Source organism: Miscanthus floridulus, chromosome 8, assembly GCF_019320115.1.
Source record: "Miscanthus floridulus cultivar M001 chromosome 8, ASM1932011v1, whole genome shotgun sequence".
NCBI classification, from domain to species: Eukaryota; Viridiplantae; Streptophyta; class Magnoliopsida; order Poales; family Poaceae; genus Miscanthus; species Miscanthus floridulus.
Window position 1 is genome coordinate 228,541,471 of NC_089587.1, and position 18,269 is coordinate 228,559,739.

An 18,269-nucleotide genomic window follows, 5' to 3' on the forward strand; every position below is an offset into this window, starting at 1 on the left:
GAGAGGGAGAGCATGTATAGATGGAGCGCTAGATACCAACATGTGGGCTGATCGATTGGAGCTCATTTGGAGCTTGATGACATAGTATGACAAGTTTTAAGGACCCAAAACTTAAATTTTGAGAGTTCTGGAACTAGATGGCACAATAAGACAAGTTCAAGTACCTAAAAAATATATTTTGAGAGTTTAAAACATGGATGACACCACATTTCATATTTAAGTATATCAAAAATGCATTTTGAAAGTTTGAGAACCTGATTGACACCGCAAGACAAGTTACTCTAAATAAATATACACATGTAGTACTACTACTACTACCGAGGAGTACTCCTGTATATGTACATATACAAGTTATTACTCTAAATAAATATACATGTTACTGTAGGGTATACCTCAATCCCCAACCTTTATCTCCCTCCTTCCTCTCTCTCTTGCTTTCTTCTCTTCTTAATTTACGTCCTGTTCGTTTGGACTTATTTGGCTGATAAGCCGTACTTTTCTGGCCTTCGCTAAGCTGTGCATTGGCCACGCCAACCAGCGCACCGCCTCAGCCTCCGCCACATGCATGTCTCGTCCCTGCCCACTACTAGAAATCCATGTTTTGATAATGGCGTTACAGAATTTAGACGGTTTTGATATAGAAAACCCCTTCTTCGATCGATCCTCCGTGCGCGACGGAAGGAACGTTCACCCCTGCGATCGACGCTTTACTCTGCGCATTGGGGAGGGGAGGAATGCGTCCACAGGTCTCGATCCATCCATACATGTAGAGTAGTAGTCCTGTACATATATATGCAACTAACATTTGTACGCTGCTAAATAAAACAATGTCTAAATTAATTTACAAGCAGATTCATCGTCATGATGATTAAAATTTGGAAACACACGGATGGTTCTGATTCTGATGATGGGACACGACCGTACCGACGACGACAGATCAAGATCGACTCTCCTCTCTTCTTATGTTATGTCGTTATTATATGCGACCACCGGACATCCCTTGGCGACGACTCCTGGCGCCGTGGGGCAGCCGGCCAGGTCGCAGCGGTCGTCGGCGACGCCGCCCCACCACTGCGGACCGTAGACATCGAAGTATCCCAGCGCGACGAAGGTGAGGACGCCCATGAACGCGACACCGGCGTCGAGTCCCGCGGCGAGCACGTAGTTGTGTCGCATCCACCAGGCCTTGTAGCGGCGGTACACGACGTGGTTGAAGAGGAAGCCGACGAGCCCCCACATGAGGAAGTTGACGCTGCGCGCGGGGAGCAGCCCGCTGGCGCCGGCGAAGACGAGCGGCAGGTTGACGGCGGCGAGCACGCGGTTGGTCGGGTACGCGCGCTGGAGCAGCCACACGGGCACCGGCGCCAGCAGGCCGACGAGGAAGAAGTAGTTCATCTGCCAGTAGTTTCCCAGGCTGCCGAACATCCGCAGCGGGCCGACGACGCCCCAGATGATGGAGGCGTTGTAGAAGACGTCGTCGCCGGGGCACGTCCAGGGGCTGCCGGCGGGGAGCCTGTCCACGTCGCAGATGTCCTTGACCGTGGTGAGCAGCCACCACGCGGTGGCGAAGTGCACCGTGGACGCCGTGAGCGTTCCGGCGAGCTGCGCGAAGAACATGGACCTCGGCGGGATCTTCATGTAGTGGCCCAGCTTGAAGTCGGACAGGAACGCCAGCGCCTGGCCCATGCTGATGAATCCGTACGTCTTGAACACCACGTTCGCCAGCGGCTTGCCCGGGTAGAGGTAGCCGATGATGAGCTCCGTGACGATGTTGAGCCCCGGCTGCATGTTGGTGGTGGCGGAGATGACGCCGACGGGGAGGGTGAAGGCGAAGGCGATGGCGCAGGCGAGGAGGAGGCCCCAGTAGGGGAGCTGCAGCTGCCGGCCGAAGCCCTCGCAGGTGAAGAGCGAGAGCGGCAGCACGACGGCGAGCATGAGGTGGAACCACCACTGCGGCACGGGCTTGTAGTTGCGCCTCATGATCCGCGCGTGCACGTCGTCAGCCGACGTCGCTTGCTGCTGCTGCTGCTTCCGGCAGAGGTCCCAGATCTCCTTCCCGTGGTAGAGCGCGACGTGCGAGAGCGTGGACATGAGGCTGGCGAAGCCGATGCCGTAGTTGACGGCGAAGAGCACGCTGACGTTGATGCGGCTGTAGGCGTCGTAGCCGGCGAGGTTGAGCGTGAAGGTGTCCGGGTTGATGACGCGGCCGGTGTCGTAGGGCCTGCCGGCGTCGTCGTAGACGTGCGGCGAGATGAGCGGGAAGCGCCGGGCGTTGTAGGTGTCGGTCCAGTAGAGCAGCGGCAGCGCGACGTAGGTGCTGAGCGCGAACCCGGCCATGACGTTGACGATGGTGAAGGCCGGCGACGCCAGCGGGTTGCCGAGGAACCCGGCCACCGTGTTCCAGTCCAGGCCGAAGGAGCCGACGCCGAGGCCACGCAGGCCCGACCCGATCTGCTGCGCCGTCACCGAGTCCCTGTACACCCAGCACAGCACCGACACCGTGCTCAGCGACGGGAACAGGTAGCTCGGGATCAGGTAGTAGGTGAAGCTGCAGATCATGACGATGATGAAGAACTGCAGACGCGTCACACCGCCCCGGGGACGCTTCTCCTCCTCGTGCATGGCTCTAAATGTCATGTTCATGTTCATTCGTATCGACAAGAAGGATTATATTGGAAGCAAATAAATAAAAACTGACTGACCTGAAGAGCGTGACCTGGACAAGGTTCATCGGCCACCACATGTAGGCGGAATCAACGAGGAACTTCCTGAAGAGGCCAGCCCACCCGTACCCGATCTGCTGGGTGGTCTGCGCCAGCAGCATGGCGGCGCACGGGTTGATCTGCCGCCGGTAGAACACCTTGACGATGACGATGATGTTGAGGGCGTAGACACCGGATGCTCCGGCGCCGGCGAAGATGGTGATGAGGCAGTGCTCCTTGAGGCTGAAAGGGCCCGGGTTCAGGGAGAAGGACCACGACCTGCCGCCGCCGGCGAACGGCACCGGCATGCGGACCGGGCGCTCCGGCAGCGTGGACGCCATGAGGCGGCCGATGGGCAGCGACGCGATCTGCACCAGCACCGTGCCGATGCTCAGCTGGGAGGACCGGTAGTTGAAGAACTCGTTGACGAAGGCCAGCAGCACGCAGGAGGACATCCCCAACACCCATGTCCGGAACGTCAGGCACGGCTCCGACGGGTCGTCGGTGATGGGCACCGTGTTCCGGACCTCCTCGATCGGGTGCTCGTTCACCTCGGAGTTTTTGGCCATGGGGACGTACCAATTAAAGTCGGGCGCGCCGCGCCGCGGCGCTCGTCGTCGGCCGGGATAAGATAGTTAGGACCGGTCGGCCGGCGCGGCTGGCCGCCGATGGAGAATTTTCTGTCTCCTCCGCAGTGCTCGCTGGTGATGAGTAGCACGCGCGCGCCTACGTCCATTATTTGTCTTCTTCCTTAATTTCCTCCCACCAAAGCAGGATGCTATATATATTTGTCTTCTACCCTTGGTCAGCGTGGCCTCAAGTATTGTACGGACGTACTTACTACATTCCAAATTATATAAAAATTATAAGTGAGCCACTGGCTTTTCTCAATGAAAAATGCTAGTTCGTGTCACTCACACATGTTGTTTTAAACCAACTGAGCAAACTTGCAGTTTTTTTTTGAGAAATGCTATACGTCACACGTGTGTTTTTTCCCTTCTCAGCACACGAATTTTGTGTCTGTCCGATCAACAATCGACGTCTCCTCGCGCTCAGCTTTCTTTTGTCCCTGACTTGCTGGGCCCGCTCTGGGAGTACTGTTTCAATTTGTGAATCCCCATTTCGTCATCGCCTTCGTCCTCCGGCAGCTCTCCTGGTCAGAGACGCCGATTCATTTCCAGTGGCGACGTCGCCGCTCCGTCCCTCCCTGTGTCTATCGGTCGTCTTGCCCTCACCACCACCATGGCGACGGCCACCGCGCTCTCCACTCACTCCCGCACCTCCCGCCCCGCCGCGCCACGCCACCTCATTCCCCTCCTCCACTGCCACCATCTCCCTCCCCGTCCCCTCCCGCAACGTCTGGCTACGGGACTCCCGCCTCGCGGCCGCGGCACTCGCGACCTCCGGGGTCCTCGAGTCCACCAACGGCGCCAGCCCCATCCGCGGCCAAGGGCGGTGCGAGTACGGGAGGGAGAACTTCCCCCTGGCTGCTGTCATCGGGCAGGTGAGGAACTCGGGCGCCGCTCTCCCCGCTTCGTGCTCTCTCTGGGTGCTTTGCTAGATTGCGGATTGCGTGGTCGGATTAGTGGTAGTCAGCAGTGGATTAGCGGCACTGTTTCCTGATTTCTGTAGAGGCATTTCGTGGAGCACATCACGATCCCCACTGAACAAAACGACGAACCTTGTCCGTGTCGGCGTCACCTGCACGGGCCATTGGTGATGTCGGCCTATCGCTTTTTCGTGGCCGTGGTACACGCCGAGCGACCTGGTGCTTGTGCGAGCGGTTGTTGAGACCTGCTTCGCTGCTTCTGCGCTGGGATCTAGCATGGCAAGGTTTGGATGAGGCCGCTAGCGCCACGGATGGAACTGCTAGGGCATTTTTTGCGCCCCCACGTTCTGTCTATAGATCTCGTTTTGTGATGCAGTGCTTGTTGATTTGAGTACCTTACAGTCAGTTACAACCCATTCTCTGAATGAATTTAGAAGCATTGCTAGCTAATCTATTTACATGGATGAAAGTATTCAATGTCTGTAGCAGGTGCATGAGACATGTAGTGTCTGATTTTGATGCAGTGCTTGTTCACTTTCAGTTTGAATGTGTTCCTGATTTTTCAGGGGTGTAAAGTTTGGGCTCCATTTTGTCCATGGGCACTTTGTCTTTTTATTGATGAACCAGTGTGGTTGCTGATGATATATAGACTGTAGTTTCATGTGCCATGGCATCCTACTCTCTGGAAATGAACATATATTTTAGTCCAGTAAATTTAGTATGACACTTCTACCAAGCTTCTTAAGGATAATTTATTTGATATGAAATTTCTATGCACAATCTGATAGGTATTGTTTTTAGCATACATCAGTACTGATTTTCCTCAAAAAGGGAATTAGGACAGGTCAGGCCACCATTATTAGTACCTGGATGCTGCTATTCTTTGTTGTCTACTGTAGGGTGGTTAACAGTGTCAACACTATCTGCATTGTATCTATCGATTAATTGTTATCTTTTCTTCACAAGAGATGAATACCCTTAGCCCCTAGGATAATATGTGTGGAATTTGTTAAGACCACGAGCTATCTGTTAGATAATGGGTATTTAATTTTGCACCATTTCTCTGCAGTTTATTGCATTAGTTTTGGTCCTTTAGTGTATTGTTGGGGAGCAGGATGCGGTGTGGTGTATGTGTGTGTGTGGGGGGGGGGGGGGGGGGGGGGTTGATTGAGCCATCTGGTGTCGCAACTGATTGTAGGAAGGATGTACTTCTGTTAGCTCATACATGTACATATAGACAGGATCATGCAAGAATGGTCAGCAGGATCTTCTTGTATAGATCAGATTTGTACTATTTTGTAGATTGTCACTGTCCCTACTAATCTTCCATACTTAGGGAATCCTTGTTTGCTACTAGAGCTAGTTTGTTATTGTGTATATTTGTCAAGTCTGCTGCCACCGAATTTTCTAATTATATACATATACATATATAGTATAGTTATGTGAGGGTGCTAGAACCAACTCAAGTCTTACCTTCTATTTTTGCAGATTATGTGAGGGTGCTTAACTATTGGACTAGATTTTGTTCAGGAACCTCCTTTATGCATGTCATCAGTTTAACTACACCCACCTATTTGTGGTTTGTAATGTTCAAAGCTAGACAAACTTCATTAAGATGCACCTAAGATGGTTATAAGTAGTAAATTTGTCATGCTAGGGCCTTATCTGTGTCAAGTTGCCAAAGCACCTGTTATAAGGAGCAGTTGGAGTACTACACCCATTCCTTCAAATCTATTCAATTTAAAATTAGAAAGGGAAAAGGTGGAGATTTAAAGTCTGAACACTGTTCTTGGATGTGCATAAGACGGAGATCACTGGTGCACACACCTGCCTAGGAAGAAGGCAAGCTAGGGTTCTTCGATCAACAAGCATCTGCATGTCGGTGAGGCACCTATGGCTAAGTGAGCCGAACTGAAATCCATATCGGTTAGATAATTTTCTGATAGACACTTTTGTTCTAAATACGTCAATTCAAACATTCAAACTATGTAGTAGTAGGTAGATATTAATGTTTTTCAGGTCTTGTACGTATGAGCTATTTTTTTCACTGAAAAGGATCTAATTACATGCCTAATAGAGATAAGCATACCTACCCTTTATTAAGAATTACATGCCTGATACCTTGTCTTCTGCATGTGTCCTTATTATACTTGAGAATGGCTAACATTCTGCAATCTGAAAGAAACCATGGTAGTAATCATGAATGCTTGACAGCTGCTCCTCTTCTCCGAAGGGTGTTGTTGTGAGGCTTAGTTGCTGGTCAATCAACCAATTGCACTTACCTTTCATGAACATAGCTTTGGTTGAACTTACTGTCATGCTACTCTGTCATTCTGATATCATACATATGCAGATCATGGTTTCTCTCTAATTACTCAAACTCTCTAGGAATAGATGTACTCTGTTTGTCTTGTTTCCTCTAGCTGGCTTTGTTTTTTCAAACTTGAATTCGATTCAGTGTCAGTCAGTTTGTATTGTCGTCAGGCATGCATGGATGTGGTGTTCGAAAACGAGTATCCTCTCCTCTGACTGACTGCATGGCTGCATATATAGCTCTGGTTAAACCAACAGTACCAGGGCTGGTGTATTTTCATTTTGGCCCTTAGTTCTAGAACAATTGTTCTATAGCTACTGCTCTGCATTTTCAATTTTTCTTAGGAGTTGCTCGTTTGGTTTTCAGGTGTGCACCAAAGCTTCAGGTGTTGGATTTTTCAATCTCCGTCAGTTCGATAGTGTTTCTTCAGCTTCTGTTTTATTGGTATATATGATCATTGCATATTAGTCAGTGACAAAATAATTCATGACCCCTCCCCCCTTCCCACTCCCCCCCTCAAACAAAAAAGAAAGAAAGCAGGACCTCATGTATCGCATGCCTTGTTTTTGGCTGTAGGGACGCTTTGAGTTCCTGTCCTTGTCTAGTCCTTTATGCCAACAGAAAGGAGCAGAGCATGAAGTCGATAAGGTGGGGTGAGCGCTCTTGCGACCCGAGATGGTCATGTTGTTGGTGGCCGTGTTGTCGGCTTGCTAGTGGTAGCAAATCCTGTTCAGGTATGCGTTTGAAGTTACTTTCCAGTTGTTTTGGTGCAGTACTACAAAAATAAGATGCATCCACATATAGTACTATATTTTGACGTGCTCTGTTACTATTAATATCTGCTATTGATGAAAACCAAACAAATAAAAAAATCAGTTACATAATTGTAATCACCAACAACGTAAATTGCAGCTATTAGGCACTGCAATTATAGTTATCAGTATATGCAATTGTAAATCTAAAATCATCATAATTGAGATTTGTAGAACAGAACTAGAGATGTTTTAAAAGGTATGAATGAACTAATAAATTTCTAAACTCTGTAGTGAAGTGCTACTGAACAAAGTGTGAGTAGCAGCTTGTTAGTATTGCTACTAGTGGTTCGCATATGTCATCTAAGCTTACATCCATTTCCTTGTTTCTGTTGAGTTTTTTAGGCTGGCGCATGTTGACAAGGACAAGTGTCAATATTTTGTGAACACATATAGGCCCATGTTGACAGGGACAAGCATCTAGTCTGTGCCTAATAATTAGGTCATATCTGGGGCAGGGGCACAGGATGATCAACGCCATCCAGATTCGCCAGGAGATGACCACACTCAGCACTGCAACATCCTTCATCTTTTTGATGAGGTTGGTGAGCTGCTCTCTGTCTGTCTCTCTACGCATATTGGTCCTTGTATTTTGTGTGGCTTTTTGTGAATATGAGGTTGCTTCAGCAGTCCACCATTAGTTTTTTTAAGCTGGACACAATTTTGTGACCTATAGACTGCATTAGAATTCTACTGAACTGGGAATTTATCCTATTCATTCTGTTTTGTACATGTCAACAATCTGTGCCTTCATATATTTAATCTCTGTGTTGCATATACTTCCATCTCTTTATGCACATTCATAAGTAGTAAATTGCACTCGTTAATTTCTGAAATTATGGTACCAAACATGTGCAATATCTAGTCGTCATGATGAGTAATATGAAGTTGTGAATTCTGTTTAACCTAGTACACTCAATGAGGTACAAAGGGTAGTACACAAAAAACATTGAGCTTGTTACATGCTTGTGATTACATAAATACATTAAAGTGGCACTAAAATTTTGCTTGTATCTGCTGATCATGACGAGTTGCTGCATGTTTTTGATCACCGCGCCCTCAGCTTGTTGTGGCTTCTGGATCTTTGTTAGCATTACAAGTTTATTTCCTCATCTTTCTTTGCGGCTTCACTGGAGAGCCTACAAAACAATATTAGTTCTCAGAATCTATTTGTGTATGGTAGCTGCAGTTGATGATGTACATGATTTAGTATTGTGAAATTTAGGTGGATTCACTCATATTTTGTACAAGTCCATGGAAAAATAGTTTTGTCCTTAACCAGAAATTAATTATTGACGTTTATATTACCTAAGTTATGCCGAACCATAGTTTCAGTGTAATACTTCCTGCTCCGGTCTCAATTCTGTCTTATTCTTTGCTTGCATTTAGTAATAGATGATGACATGTCAATATGATAGAGTTGAATGATATTAAAGAATCAGTTTGTGAGTTTATAGCCATTCCTAGCCACCCCTGTCCCCTGCACCACATGAAAATTGCATTTGGTATAATTGCATTAGCAACAAGTACAATTTGCACTATGCAAAATCTGCAATTCCCATATCTGTGTTTTGTAATTTATTAGCAATTGAAATATAGGAAATGCATAATATATAAGTGGTAGTGGTGTGAGGTTGCAGAATGACTTCTAGAAATTTGCCCAGAAAATTGTATTTGCGCGCGTGCGTGTGTGTGAGATCTCATGCTCTCTGTTTTGCACTATGTAATCTCATGGATCTGCTAATTTTGGCCGACGTAGGTGATCTAGGAATTAGTTTACCAGGGAACTTGATTCAATAGATTGGTGTACTAATCTTGGCTGATGAGGTATGAATCTAACTTCTAGTAGTGCTTCTTGAAAAGTCCTTATAGAGATTGGAATAAGTGTGAGTGGTGTGAGGCTATATTCCTAGTTACAATAGGAATATAGCCAATGCATAACCGGTATAAGTGTGAGTGGTGTGAAACTACTGTTGTTACCGTTCTCATTTGTGTCATTGTAACTCATATGTGATAGAACATAGGATTTGGAAATGCATACTGGTTGGTGTGGTACATAAACTGTAGGGCTTCTTGCCATTTGTTGACCCCTTCTTGTGTTGTCAGGTTAAAATTTTGTAGCGAGTTCCCATCCATGTTGTCAGATGTAACCTGAAAACAAAACAGATGCATAAGATATATTGTTTTGTTTGCCTGAAATAGTTAGCAATCTGTGATTGTGCTGATCCCCCCTCTCTCTGTGATTGTGCTAGTATGAAGGAAAAAGATTGTAAATTGTTCTTGCATAGAAATAAATTGTCTCTTGTAATCTATGATCTGTGTTTGTTTTAGATGAAGGATGATGGAGGTAGGACAAGATGTGGGGGCTGTCGGATCTGTGATTGTGCTAGTATGAAGGAAAAAGATTGTAAATTGTCTTTGCATAGAAATAAATTGTCTCTCGTAATCTGTGATCTGTCATATGTGATATATGTTTGTGTTAGATGAAGGATGGTGGAGGTAGGACAAGATGTGGGTGATGTCGGATCTGTGATTGTGCTAGTTTGAAGGAAAAAGATTGTATAGAAATAAATTATGTCTTGTAATCTATGATCTGTGATCTGTCCTATGTGATCTGTGTAAACAGGTTCTTACTTTTGGTCTTGTTCTGTTTCTCTAAACAGGTTGATTCCAATGCATCCTAATTTGGTTGTGCCTAGGTCTGGGACTATGTCAGTTTGTTAGAGGTAAGCTCTTTGGATTATCTTTCTACACTGTGACAATGAACTTGTTGTTTTCTCCAGTTTCAGCAAAAAATGTTAGGCTAATCACTACTACACTAGTTTCTTAATGGGAAAAACTGTTAGGCTGCTGGGCCAACGGCAAGAAGGCACAACCTCCAAAAAGTTTAGGTGGTTCGATCATTGTCATGGGTTTAGTGTTGAATTGTGGTGTTAGTGTGGTGGTCATTTGTGTATGTTTTTTTCTGGTGCGCCTCGATTGTTTATTAGGATGCATCGTAGTGAGCCCCATCTTTGTTGTGGTTTTATGTGGCCATGTGGATGGTAGGTTGAGAGAAGCTATGCTGAGATATTGTTAGGGGTTTACTGTGGACAATTAGGGCAACATTTATGTTTGCAGATGCTATGAAAATGCCCATTTCTCAGTTAATGCTCCTGTTTTCCCAGCCCCATAAGCATCTCACCTGCTGTTTTCCTGGAGGTTCTCCAGTACTAGTTTAGTATTTTGTGCTTAGAAATTGGTCTTCGATGAGTCATCCTCTTGATTTTCAAACTAATGGGTTAAATTCCTTTGCACAGATCGTTTGAGATCAACAAATTAGGGATCTAACACAAGGAAGGGTTGGATCTGGTGTGTACTGACCTTGGATGATGTAGAGGTGAGTCCTGCCTCCTTGGATCTAGTGATCCTCCCCCCCCTCCCCACCCCTTTTTTCCTGCTCTGATCTGGGGTTTTCACCCTTTTTTGCCCTGGTGTGCGTGAGCTCCTCCTCAAGAACAGATCGATGGATCTGTTTGGTTTGCTTCTTTGTCAAGTAGGTCATATATAGGACACACATTTATTTGATGGGCTGATGTGCTTTGTAGTTGTTAACATGGGTCATTTTGTCGTTAGGTTTGTGGGCTACAACAGAGTACAATAACAAGTACAACAGATCTGCTCTATTTTTGGCCCTTGTTTCACAAAGAATACAAGTACAAGTACAACTACAAGAAGATTTGTGTGCTACTTCTTTGAAAAACACATGTTTTTCCTTGCAATATTTTCGTGTGCTACTCATGGAAAAAAACACATGGATTTCCTTTTGTCTGTTGTGACTCTTTTTGTGTGCTAGGCTGCCAAAATTCGTGTGCTACCTTGTTATAAAATACATGAATTTTTTTGTTCCTATAATCTGTGTGTGTTTTTTTGGGACAAAACACACGTGTGCTAGTTCTCTCTAAAACACTCGAGTGTGAGGTAGACAGCCTCTTTTTTTCAGTCTTCGAGCAATAATGTGAGACATACATGTTTCCCTTACAAGACCGGAGCGGTTGCTAGGCCCATGCCCATTCCCAATTGGCAGACACGACACGATAACGTCCTTGACCCCTACCTTTTCATCACTACATTAATTACGCATTTCTCACTTTAGTTAAAACCAAGGAAATGCAACAACAACAAAAAAGACGATTGTTTTGGCCTCTGTGATACATAACTTTTGTTACACACCTCGATACTACGCTATGGCTACATATATAGCGAAAACTATGTAACTAGAAAAAAAACCTAATAAACAACTTATAAGTTAGAATAGAGGGAGTATATTTACAAAACAAAATAGCCACAAAACATGTTGAGTATTAGAGAATCTCCCGCAATTTCTTAATCCCACTCCTCATTTTCATAAAACTGTTATATGGGAAACATGGATCAATTTTTTTTTGCTCCAACTGTCCCCTAATAGCTCTATATTTTTATGCCCACCAATATCTCCCCAATATCCCCCTCAAATAAAGCGGGAGTTGCACCACCCCAATAGGTTGGGACCGAACCCAACTATAACCCTCCTCGATTTTCCTCCCCCTTGCACCTCTTCGCCTCCATCGCAGTCTACACTGAAGCAATGTTGAAGGTGCACCACCTCTACGCTCAGTCCGAGAAGAAGAGCCGTGGAAAGAGAGAATTAAGATATATGGGGTGACGGAGAAGAAAAAAAGAGGGATGAAGGATGTATGAGGCGCTAGATGATAAGGGCGCAAATGTGTTGTGTGAACTCAATGCCATTGAGAAGTGTCCGAAGGTGGAGTAGGAGACAAGGAAATAAGAGGTTGTGTACTGCTCGTCAGACAGTGGGGCAACCTAGAAAGAGTACGGAGAGAGAGGCAACAGATAGGCATGCGTGCAGACATGTGTACTCAGGTTAATGTGACGGGATATGACGTCAAAATGGCTCTACAAACCATTTGGGGGCTCATTTGAACATTACTAGATGCTTTAATGATTACAATATTAAATTTTATAGTTGAGAGGGTTACGTAGTCAACCCTTAATATGTTAGGGGTGGTATAGACTTTTTCTACGGTTTGCTGTCTCACTCCCATGTCAACGAAACCACATTCAAAACTGCCTCAGGGGTTATGAGGTAATTTAGACGGTTTTAGGTAGTTTAAGGTTGTTATGTAGATGGTTTCGATTAGTTTAACGGGGTAAAATAACTGATTTTATAGGTGGGAAGATGAAGTAGATAACTACCAACTCAAATATACATTTTTCCCTAAATATAATTGATTTTATAGGTGGGAAGATGAAGTAGATAACTACCAACTCAAATATACATTTTTTTCCTATATATATATATTTATTATGAACTTAGTTTTATAGATATTTGATAAAAAGGCACAATAGTGTAAACAAAACCGAAAACAGGCTATGTAAAAAAATATCACATTTACATTTTTTTTAAGGAGGTGCTTCGACTGGTCTGGTTATTTGGACATTTTCTTTCTTTCTGGGCCTAATTTAGTACTAGCTCCGTAGAAGTTAGGCCGTGAAAAAGAGAGGCCCAATTAACAACAACCCAGCAGGACGGTCGCCATCACCAGCCAACTTCCACTCATAAAAAAAAAAAACCCCCACCAGTCAACTCCTCCCCATTCGGCCATTCCATTCCCCACATATTCCGCCGCATCACAATCTCACGTGTCCGTCGCCGGCGATGGACCGGCAGCCGCCCACCGCCTTGCTCTCGCCGCAGGAGTGGGAGCAGCTCCTCGACGATTTCGCTTCCTCCTCGAACCCCTCTCGCCGCGACCGATGGCTCCACCTCCCGCTCCTCGACCTCGCTGTCTCCTCGCTGCTCCGCCGCGACCTCCCCTCCCACCTCAAGCCCCTCCTCCTCTCCCTAGTAGACGACCACCTGCCCCCGCCCTTACCGAGCAGCCTCCCCGCGCTCCTCGCCTCCCTCCTCTCCTTCCCGCCGGACCACCCGCTCCGCGACCACCTGCTCGTCACCGTCGTCTCCGCCTTCGCCTCCGCCCTCGCCGCGCCCATCTCCAGGGACCACGAGGCCCAGCACCTCGCCGCCCTCGTCGACGCGCTCCTCGCCGCCGCCAACCGCCCCAACCACGCGCCCGACCGCGCCGCGCGCGCGCTCGCCTGCGACGCCCTGCGCGCCCTCGACGCCGCGCTGCCGGGTCTCCTCGCCGAGGCCCTCGGGCACCTCTACGCGCTCGCTGCCGCGGAGCGCTCCCCGGCCGCGCAGTCCTACCTCCTCCTGCTCGCCTCCGCCGCGCGCCACGCCGTGCGCCTCGGGAGGCTCGCCTCCGGCGCCTCCATCCTGGCGGTAGCCGGCCCGCCCACCCCCTTCGCCGTGCCCGCTCACCTGGTCTCGCCTCTCGCCGCCCCTGGCGCGTCCGTGGCGCCGCCCTCGGAGGTGAACGTCAGGGACACACGGAAGGTGCTCGCTCTGCTCATGGACCGGCCGCAGGTGCTGACGCCCGCAGCGGCCATGGAGATGATGGCCATCCTCGCCGAGGTCGCGTCGGCTGTGCTCCAGTGGGCGCCAGCGATTGCAGCGCACATCAAGGTGCAGTTCGGGGGGATGGTGCATTCGTCCAGCCCCATGCTGCTACACTCGCTGCTCACGCTCTTCGTCCGGTTCCCAGATGCCTTTGGGGCTGAGGATGAGCGCACAATGGCGCACCGCCTGGCTTTGGCTGCCCGTGAGGTGCACCGTCCACTCGCAGTGCGATTGCTGGCTTTGCATTGGCTACTCGGCTCTGGCAGGTTCAGAAATCTGGTGCCTGGTCTCGCCCGATGGTTTTACCCTGCCGTGTTCGATCCCCTCGCGCTCAAGGCCAAGAAACTGGATTGTCTAGCTTATGTTGCTGCTGGTGTTGACGGGGAAAAGGTTGCAGCAGCAGACAGAGCGAGTGACCAAGCAACTGGGCTACTTGACGATGGCTTGGTTTGCATCTCCGCCTTCAGGTGGCTCCCAGCATGGAGTACTGAAACGGGTGTGGCATTCCGAGCGCTGCACAGTGTCTTGGTTGGTGCTGCTCCTCACAGCACTGATGGCACACGCTGCTCCGGGGCTGGTGAGCTCCTGAATTCTACTATCTTCCACCATTTACAGGTAGAAATTTGTTGAGATAGATAACAATAGGCACGTCCATCAGACATGCAAGACAACAAGTTCAATTATGGTTCAAACCAATTTAGCAAGTCTTTCTGTTGTCACTATGTATGCAGGCTATCTTGGTTGATATGGCATCAGAGCATCAGGGTTTAGTCCCAGTGATTGCTGATTTCACCAACCGTCTGCTAGCATGCAACTCACATCGGTGGGCTGGGGAGCGATTGCTCCGGACACTTGACGAGCGTCTGCTTCCAAGGCTTGAGCCAGGCTACCAGCTTGCGTCGTACTACCCTATTTTTGAGAAGATTGCACAGAATGAGACGGTGCCTCAGCACCGCCTAATAGAATTGCTCACCAAGCAGATGGTTTCTCTCACCAAGAAGCATGGACCAGACACAGAGCTGAAGTCATGGTCTCAGGGAAGCAAAGTTGTGGGCATTTGTCGTGTCATGTTGAAGCACCATCACAGCTCTCATATCTTCCTTCCCCTTTCGCACCTTCTTGTGCTCACTATCGAGTCCTTCCCAGATCTGGAGGTCCGGGACCATGCCAGGTAGAGTTTAAGTTATCACGTGATTTGTGTTATCTGTTATTGGATTGTCTTCTCATCACTTTAAATGATCCATCCAGGATTTGCTTGCGGATGTTATCTTGTGTTCCTGGGAAGAAACTGAGGCATATCATGGGAGTTGGAGAACAACCTTCAGGTGTCACACCTTCTCATCCTGGTTCCTTGTATGACATCCCATCACCGCGTGCTGCTCAAGATCTTAAGAGCATGCCTGATCTGGCGTCTTACATTCATCTTGAAAGGGTTGTGCCTCTAATTGTGAAGCAATCGTGGGCCCTCACATTGCCTAATTTCAGTGTCCAGAGCAGACCATCTGGTTCCATTCTAAGTATACAGGACGTCAGCTCTGCTCCCTCAGAGCAAGAAAATCCAACAGGACCTACAATTGAGAGAATTGGCTATAGACAAGAAACCTTACGTGTGATGGACTCTAAAGGTGCTGCAACATTGCAGATTCTCAGAAGGTATTTCGCGTGCATTCCAGACTACCTACACTCATCTGGTTTCAAGATACGAATACAGTGCACTTTTAGATTTGACTCAGAGCCATTTAACGATGCGTGGGGGTTAGATTTGCCAGTTTCAGGTTCTGATGGGGCTGATGAGCTGCCTGCCCTTTATGCAGTGACGATTACATTTTCATCAAGTGCACATTTTGGGAAAATTCCATCATGCCATATTCCTTTCATCCTAGGGGAACCTCCAGGTTCTGGTATGGACATTGTCCCCATAGATAATCAGAACAGGGAAGAATCCAGTTACTGTGCTTCAGTGATGATAGAACTGGAACCTCAAGAGCCTTCACCTGGCCTTATTGATGTTTCAGTTGAAGCAAACACTGAGAACTGCCAAGTTTTATCAGGGTCCCTTAAACCCATTACAGTTGGCATTGAGGACATGTTTCTAAAGGCCAGCGTACCACCTGATACTCCAAGAGAGGGTGTGGCTATGTACTACCAGGATCTGTTTCATGCTTTATGGGAGGCCTGTGATAGCTCTACTAACACAGGTCGAGAAACTTTCCCTTTGAGTGGAGGGAAAGGGTCAGCTGCCATTAACGGAACTCGGTCTGTTAAACTTTTGGAGGTAACTCTAAAGGTTTTGATTGGAGCTGTTGAAAGATATCTGGCTTCCTTTGTTGTCAGTGTTTCTGGAGGTTCACTTGTAACCATCCTGAGAGGAAACGGAGTCATTAAGAATGTCATGTGGGAAGAAAACGTCCCAGATGCCAGTGTAGGTGCTGATGCACTGGTTCCGTACTCACCGGACAATAATCTCCAGCTTCAGCTCATAGATGACGAAGATATTGGGGTTGGTGCTGAGAGGTATGGCCATGAAAGCAAGAGAGAGATGGGAACCATGCGGGTCATGATATTCCTACCACCCAGGTATCACCTCCTGTTTCTGATGGAGGTAGGCCGTGCCTCAACATTGGTCAGGATAAGGACCGATCATTGGCCATGCCTTGCATATGTCGACGAATACTTGGAAGCATTGATTTCTTAGAGGATTTATGTGGCCAATGGTGTGCAGTTTTGTACCAATGTTGTTCAGTTTTGTACCTTATGTAACACTACAGAGTGAACATTGAGAGTTTGGGGGCTTATGCTTTTTGAGGCCTTTTTTCTCTTTACCATTGAGGTTGGAGCAGCATTCTTTTTTTTTTTTGGATTTGAGTTGGGAGCTGTAAGCCTGTAACTTCCGGGAGAGAGCAGTTTTGTTCACTGGTATCATCAAGAATACATATTTATATACGCAGAAATTAAGTCCCCATTGCATGTTTTGACTGCAATTTGTTCCTTTTTTTCCATAGCTGTACTGCTGAGGTGATGTGAAGTAGGGGGCTTTCAATTGTGCTGTATCTGTCGAATATATCATCTTATAACAAATTTATGTAAAAAGCTGAGAAAAACATTCAGTGGCCCGAGTCACGTATGCTTGATTCATTTGCTTGGTGTGCCGCTGAAGGTACAGTCTGCAGCTGTATTATAATTTATAAGCATACGAAAGCATTGCATTCTCTGGTAACAAATGCACATTTAAGAGCCGAGCATCATGCACACTATTCTCTGGAAGCATCAACATTCAACCTCCTGGAATCCTTATTTGAGCACTGACTGAAGATGCTCCTAGGCGGCCTAGCTTGTGTAGTTAGCTAGGAGGGACTCCATGGCTGCATTCTTGGCCTGCACATCTTTGTACTTGATTCGATAGCCATGCCCTGTGAACAACATAGAATAGATAAAAGTAATATGAAGTAGAAATGGGTTACAAATCCAATTGAAATTTGCCAACTTATATTCCATCTCAGGGATATATTTGAAGGGGTGCATACCAGGTAAAAGCCACTCGAACTCTACCTCCAATAGTTTCCTGATGCTTTCCAGCTGAAGGCTCACTGCAAGTTTGTTGCACAACAGACGGACATAATAATCAGATTTCCAAGCTAATGGTATAATAAATTCATCGGTATCACTGGTTAGATATGAAAACTAGCAGGAAGGGATCAGCACTTCTACCTGACTGCTTGCTGTACATCAGAAAGAGATTCAGGTCGTCTGATTCTTCTGACTTTGCAACATGGTCTCCAGTGAACAGCACCTTTAGCGGTTTGTAATACAAGCAGACCGAGCCCTAGAAAAATGTTTGACTTGATTATCAAACTAGATGCAAAGGAGGTAATGGGCAAGGTGCTAAATCTGTGTTGCTAAAAATTGATTGTTACTGATTGCGTTTGGATTCAAGTCTATTAAGTTGAATTTCTTACTGGGGTATGGCCTGGCGTATGGATAAGTTCAAAATCTGTTCCTATGTTCCATGGCCCATTTCCTTCAAGTTTCCATTCAACATCTGCAGTAGCCTCCTCCACCTGCATCAGAATGGTTACTGCGGCCAAAGGGCGCCTAGCTCAAACGGTTAGTTGACCCAGCGGCACTCCTCAGGTCCTGGATTCGACTCCCCGTGGGAGCGAATTTCAGGCTGAGGTTAAAAAAATCCCCTCGTTCGTCCTCATAACCAAAGCACTGGGGGGCACCGGCCCAATTCTCACTTGGGCAACGGAAAGCCACCGCACTGGGGGGGGGGGGGGGCACCGACCCAATTCTCACTTGGGCGACGGAAAGCCACCGTGTAAGGGTGAGGGCGGGGGTTCGGGGGTTTTCTCGGCCGGGTGAGAAGGTCCTTCTTCTTATTTGAAATGCT

General features: G+C 47.3%; 2 protein-coding genes across 2 annotated transcripts; one reads left to right on the forward strand and one right to left on the reverse strand.

The window, feature by feature from the left end:
• Positions 1-560: 560 nt before the first annotated feature.
• Positions 561-3,437, reverse strand: LOC136475269 (oligopeptide transporter 5-like). The gene is made up of 2 exons (XM_066472825.1): positions 2,703-3,437; positions 561-2,626 (listed from the first exon to the last, which is right to left on the reverse strand). The coding sequence occupies exons 1-2, from the start codon at positions 3,269-3,271 to the stop codon at positions 961-963; spliced, it is 2,235 nt and encodes a 744-aa protein (XP_066328922.1). The 5' UTR covers positions 3,272-3,437; the 3' UTR covers positions 561-960.
• A 9,324-nt stretch (positions 3,438-12,761) lies between these two features.
• Positions 12,762-17,194, forward strand: LOC136478460 (uncharacterized). Its single transcript, XM_066476921.1, has 3 exons — positions 12,762-14,494; positions 14,611-15,050; positions 15,128-17,194. The coding sequence occupies exons 1-3, from the start codon at positions 13,076-13,078 to the stop codon at positions 16,572-16,574; spliced, it is 3,306 nt and encodes a 1,101-aa protein (XP_066333018.1). The 5' UTR covers positions 12,762-13,075; the 3' UTR covers positions 16,575-17,194.
• Positions 17,195-18,269: the final 1,075 nt, after the last annotated feature.

Coding starts and splice junctions, on each gene's coding strand:
- LOC136475269 (XM_066472825.1), bottom strand. CDS start 3,271: ATGGCCAAAAACTCCGAGGTGAACGAGCACCCGATCGAGGAGGTCCGG. Junction 2,627..2,702: donor GTCCAGGTCACGCTCTTCAG/GTCAGTCAGTTT, acceptor CATGACATTTAG/AGCCATGCACGAGGAGGAGA.
- LOC136478460 (XM_066476921.1), top strand. CDS start 13,076: ATGGACCGGCAGCCGCCCACCGCCTTGCTCTCGCCGCAGGAGTGGGAG. Junction 14,495..14,610: donor CTATCTTCCACCATTTACAG/GTAGAAATTTGT, acceptor CTATGTATGCAG/GCTATCTTGGTTGATATGGC. Junction 15,051..15,127: donor GAGGTCCGGGACCATGCCAG/GTAGAGTTTAAG, acceptor TGATCCATCCAG/GATTTGCTTGCGGATGTTAT.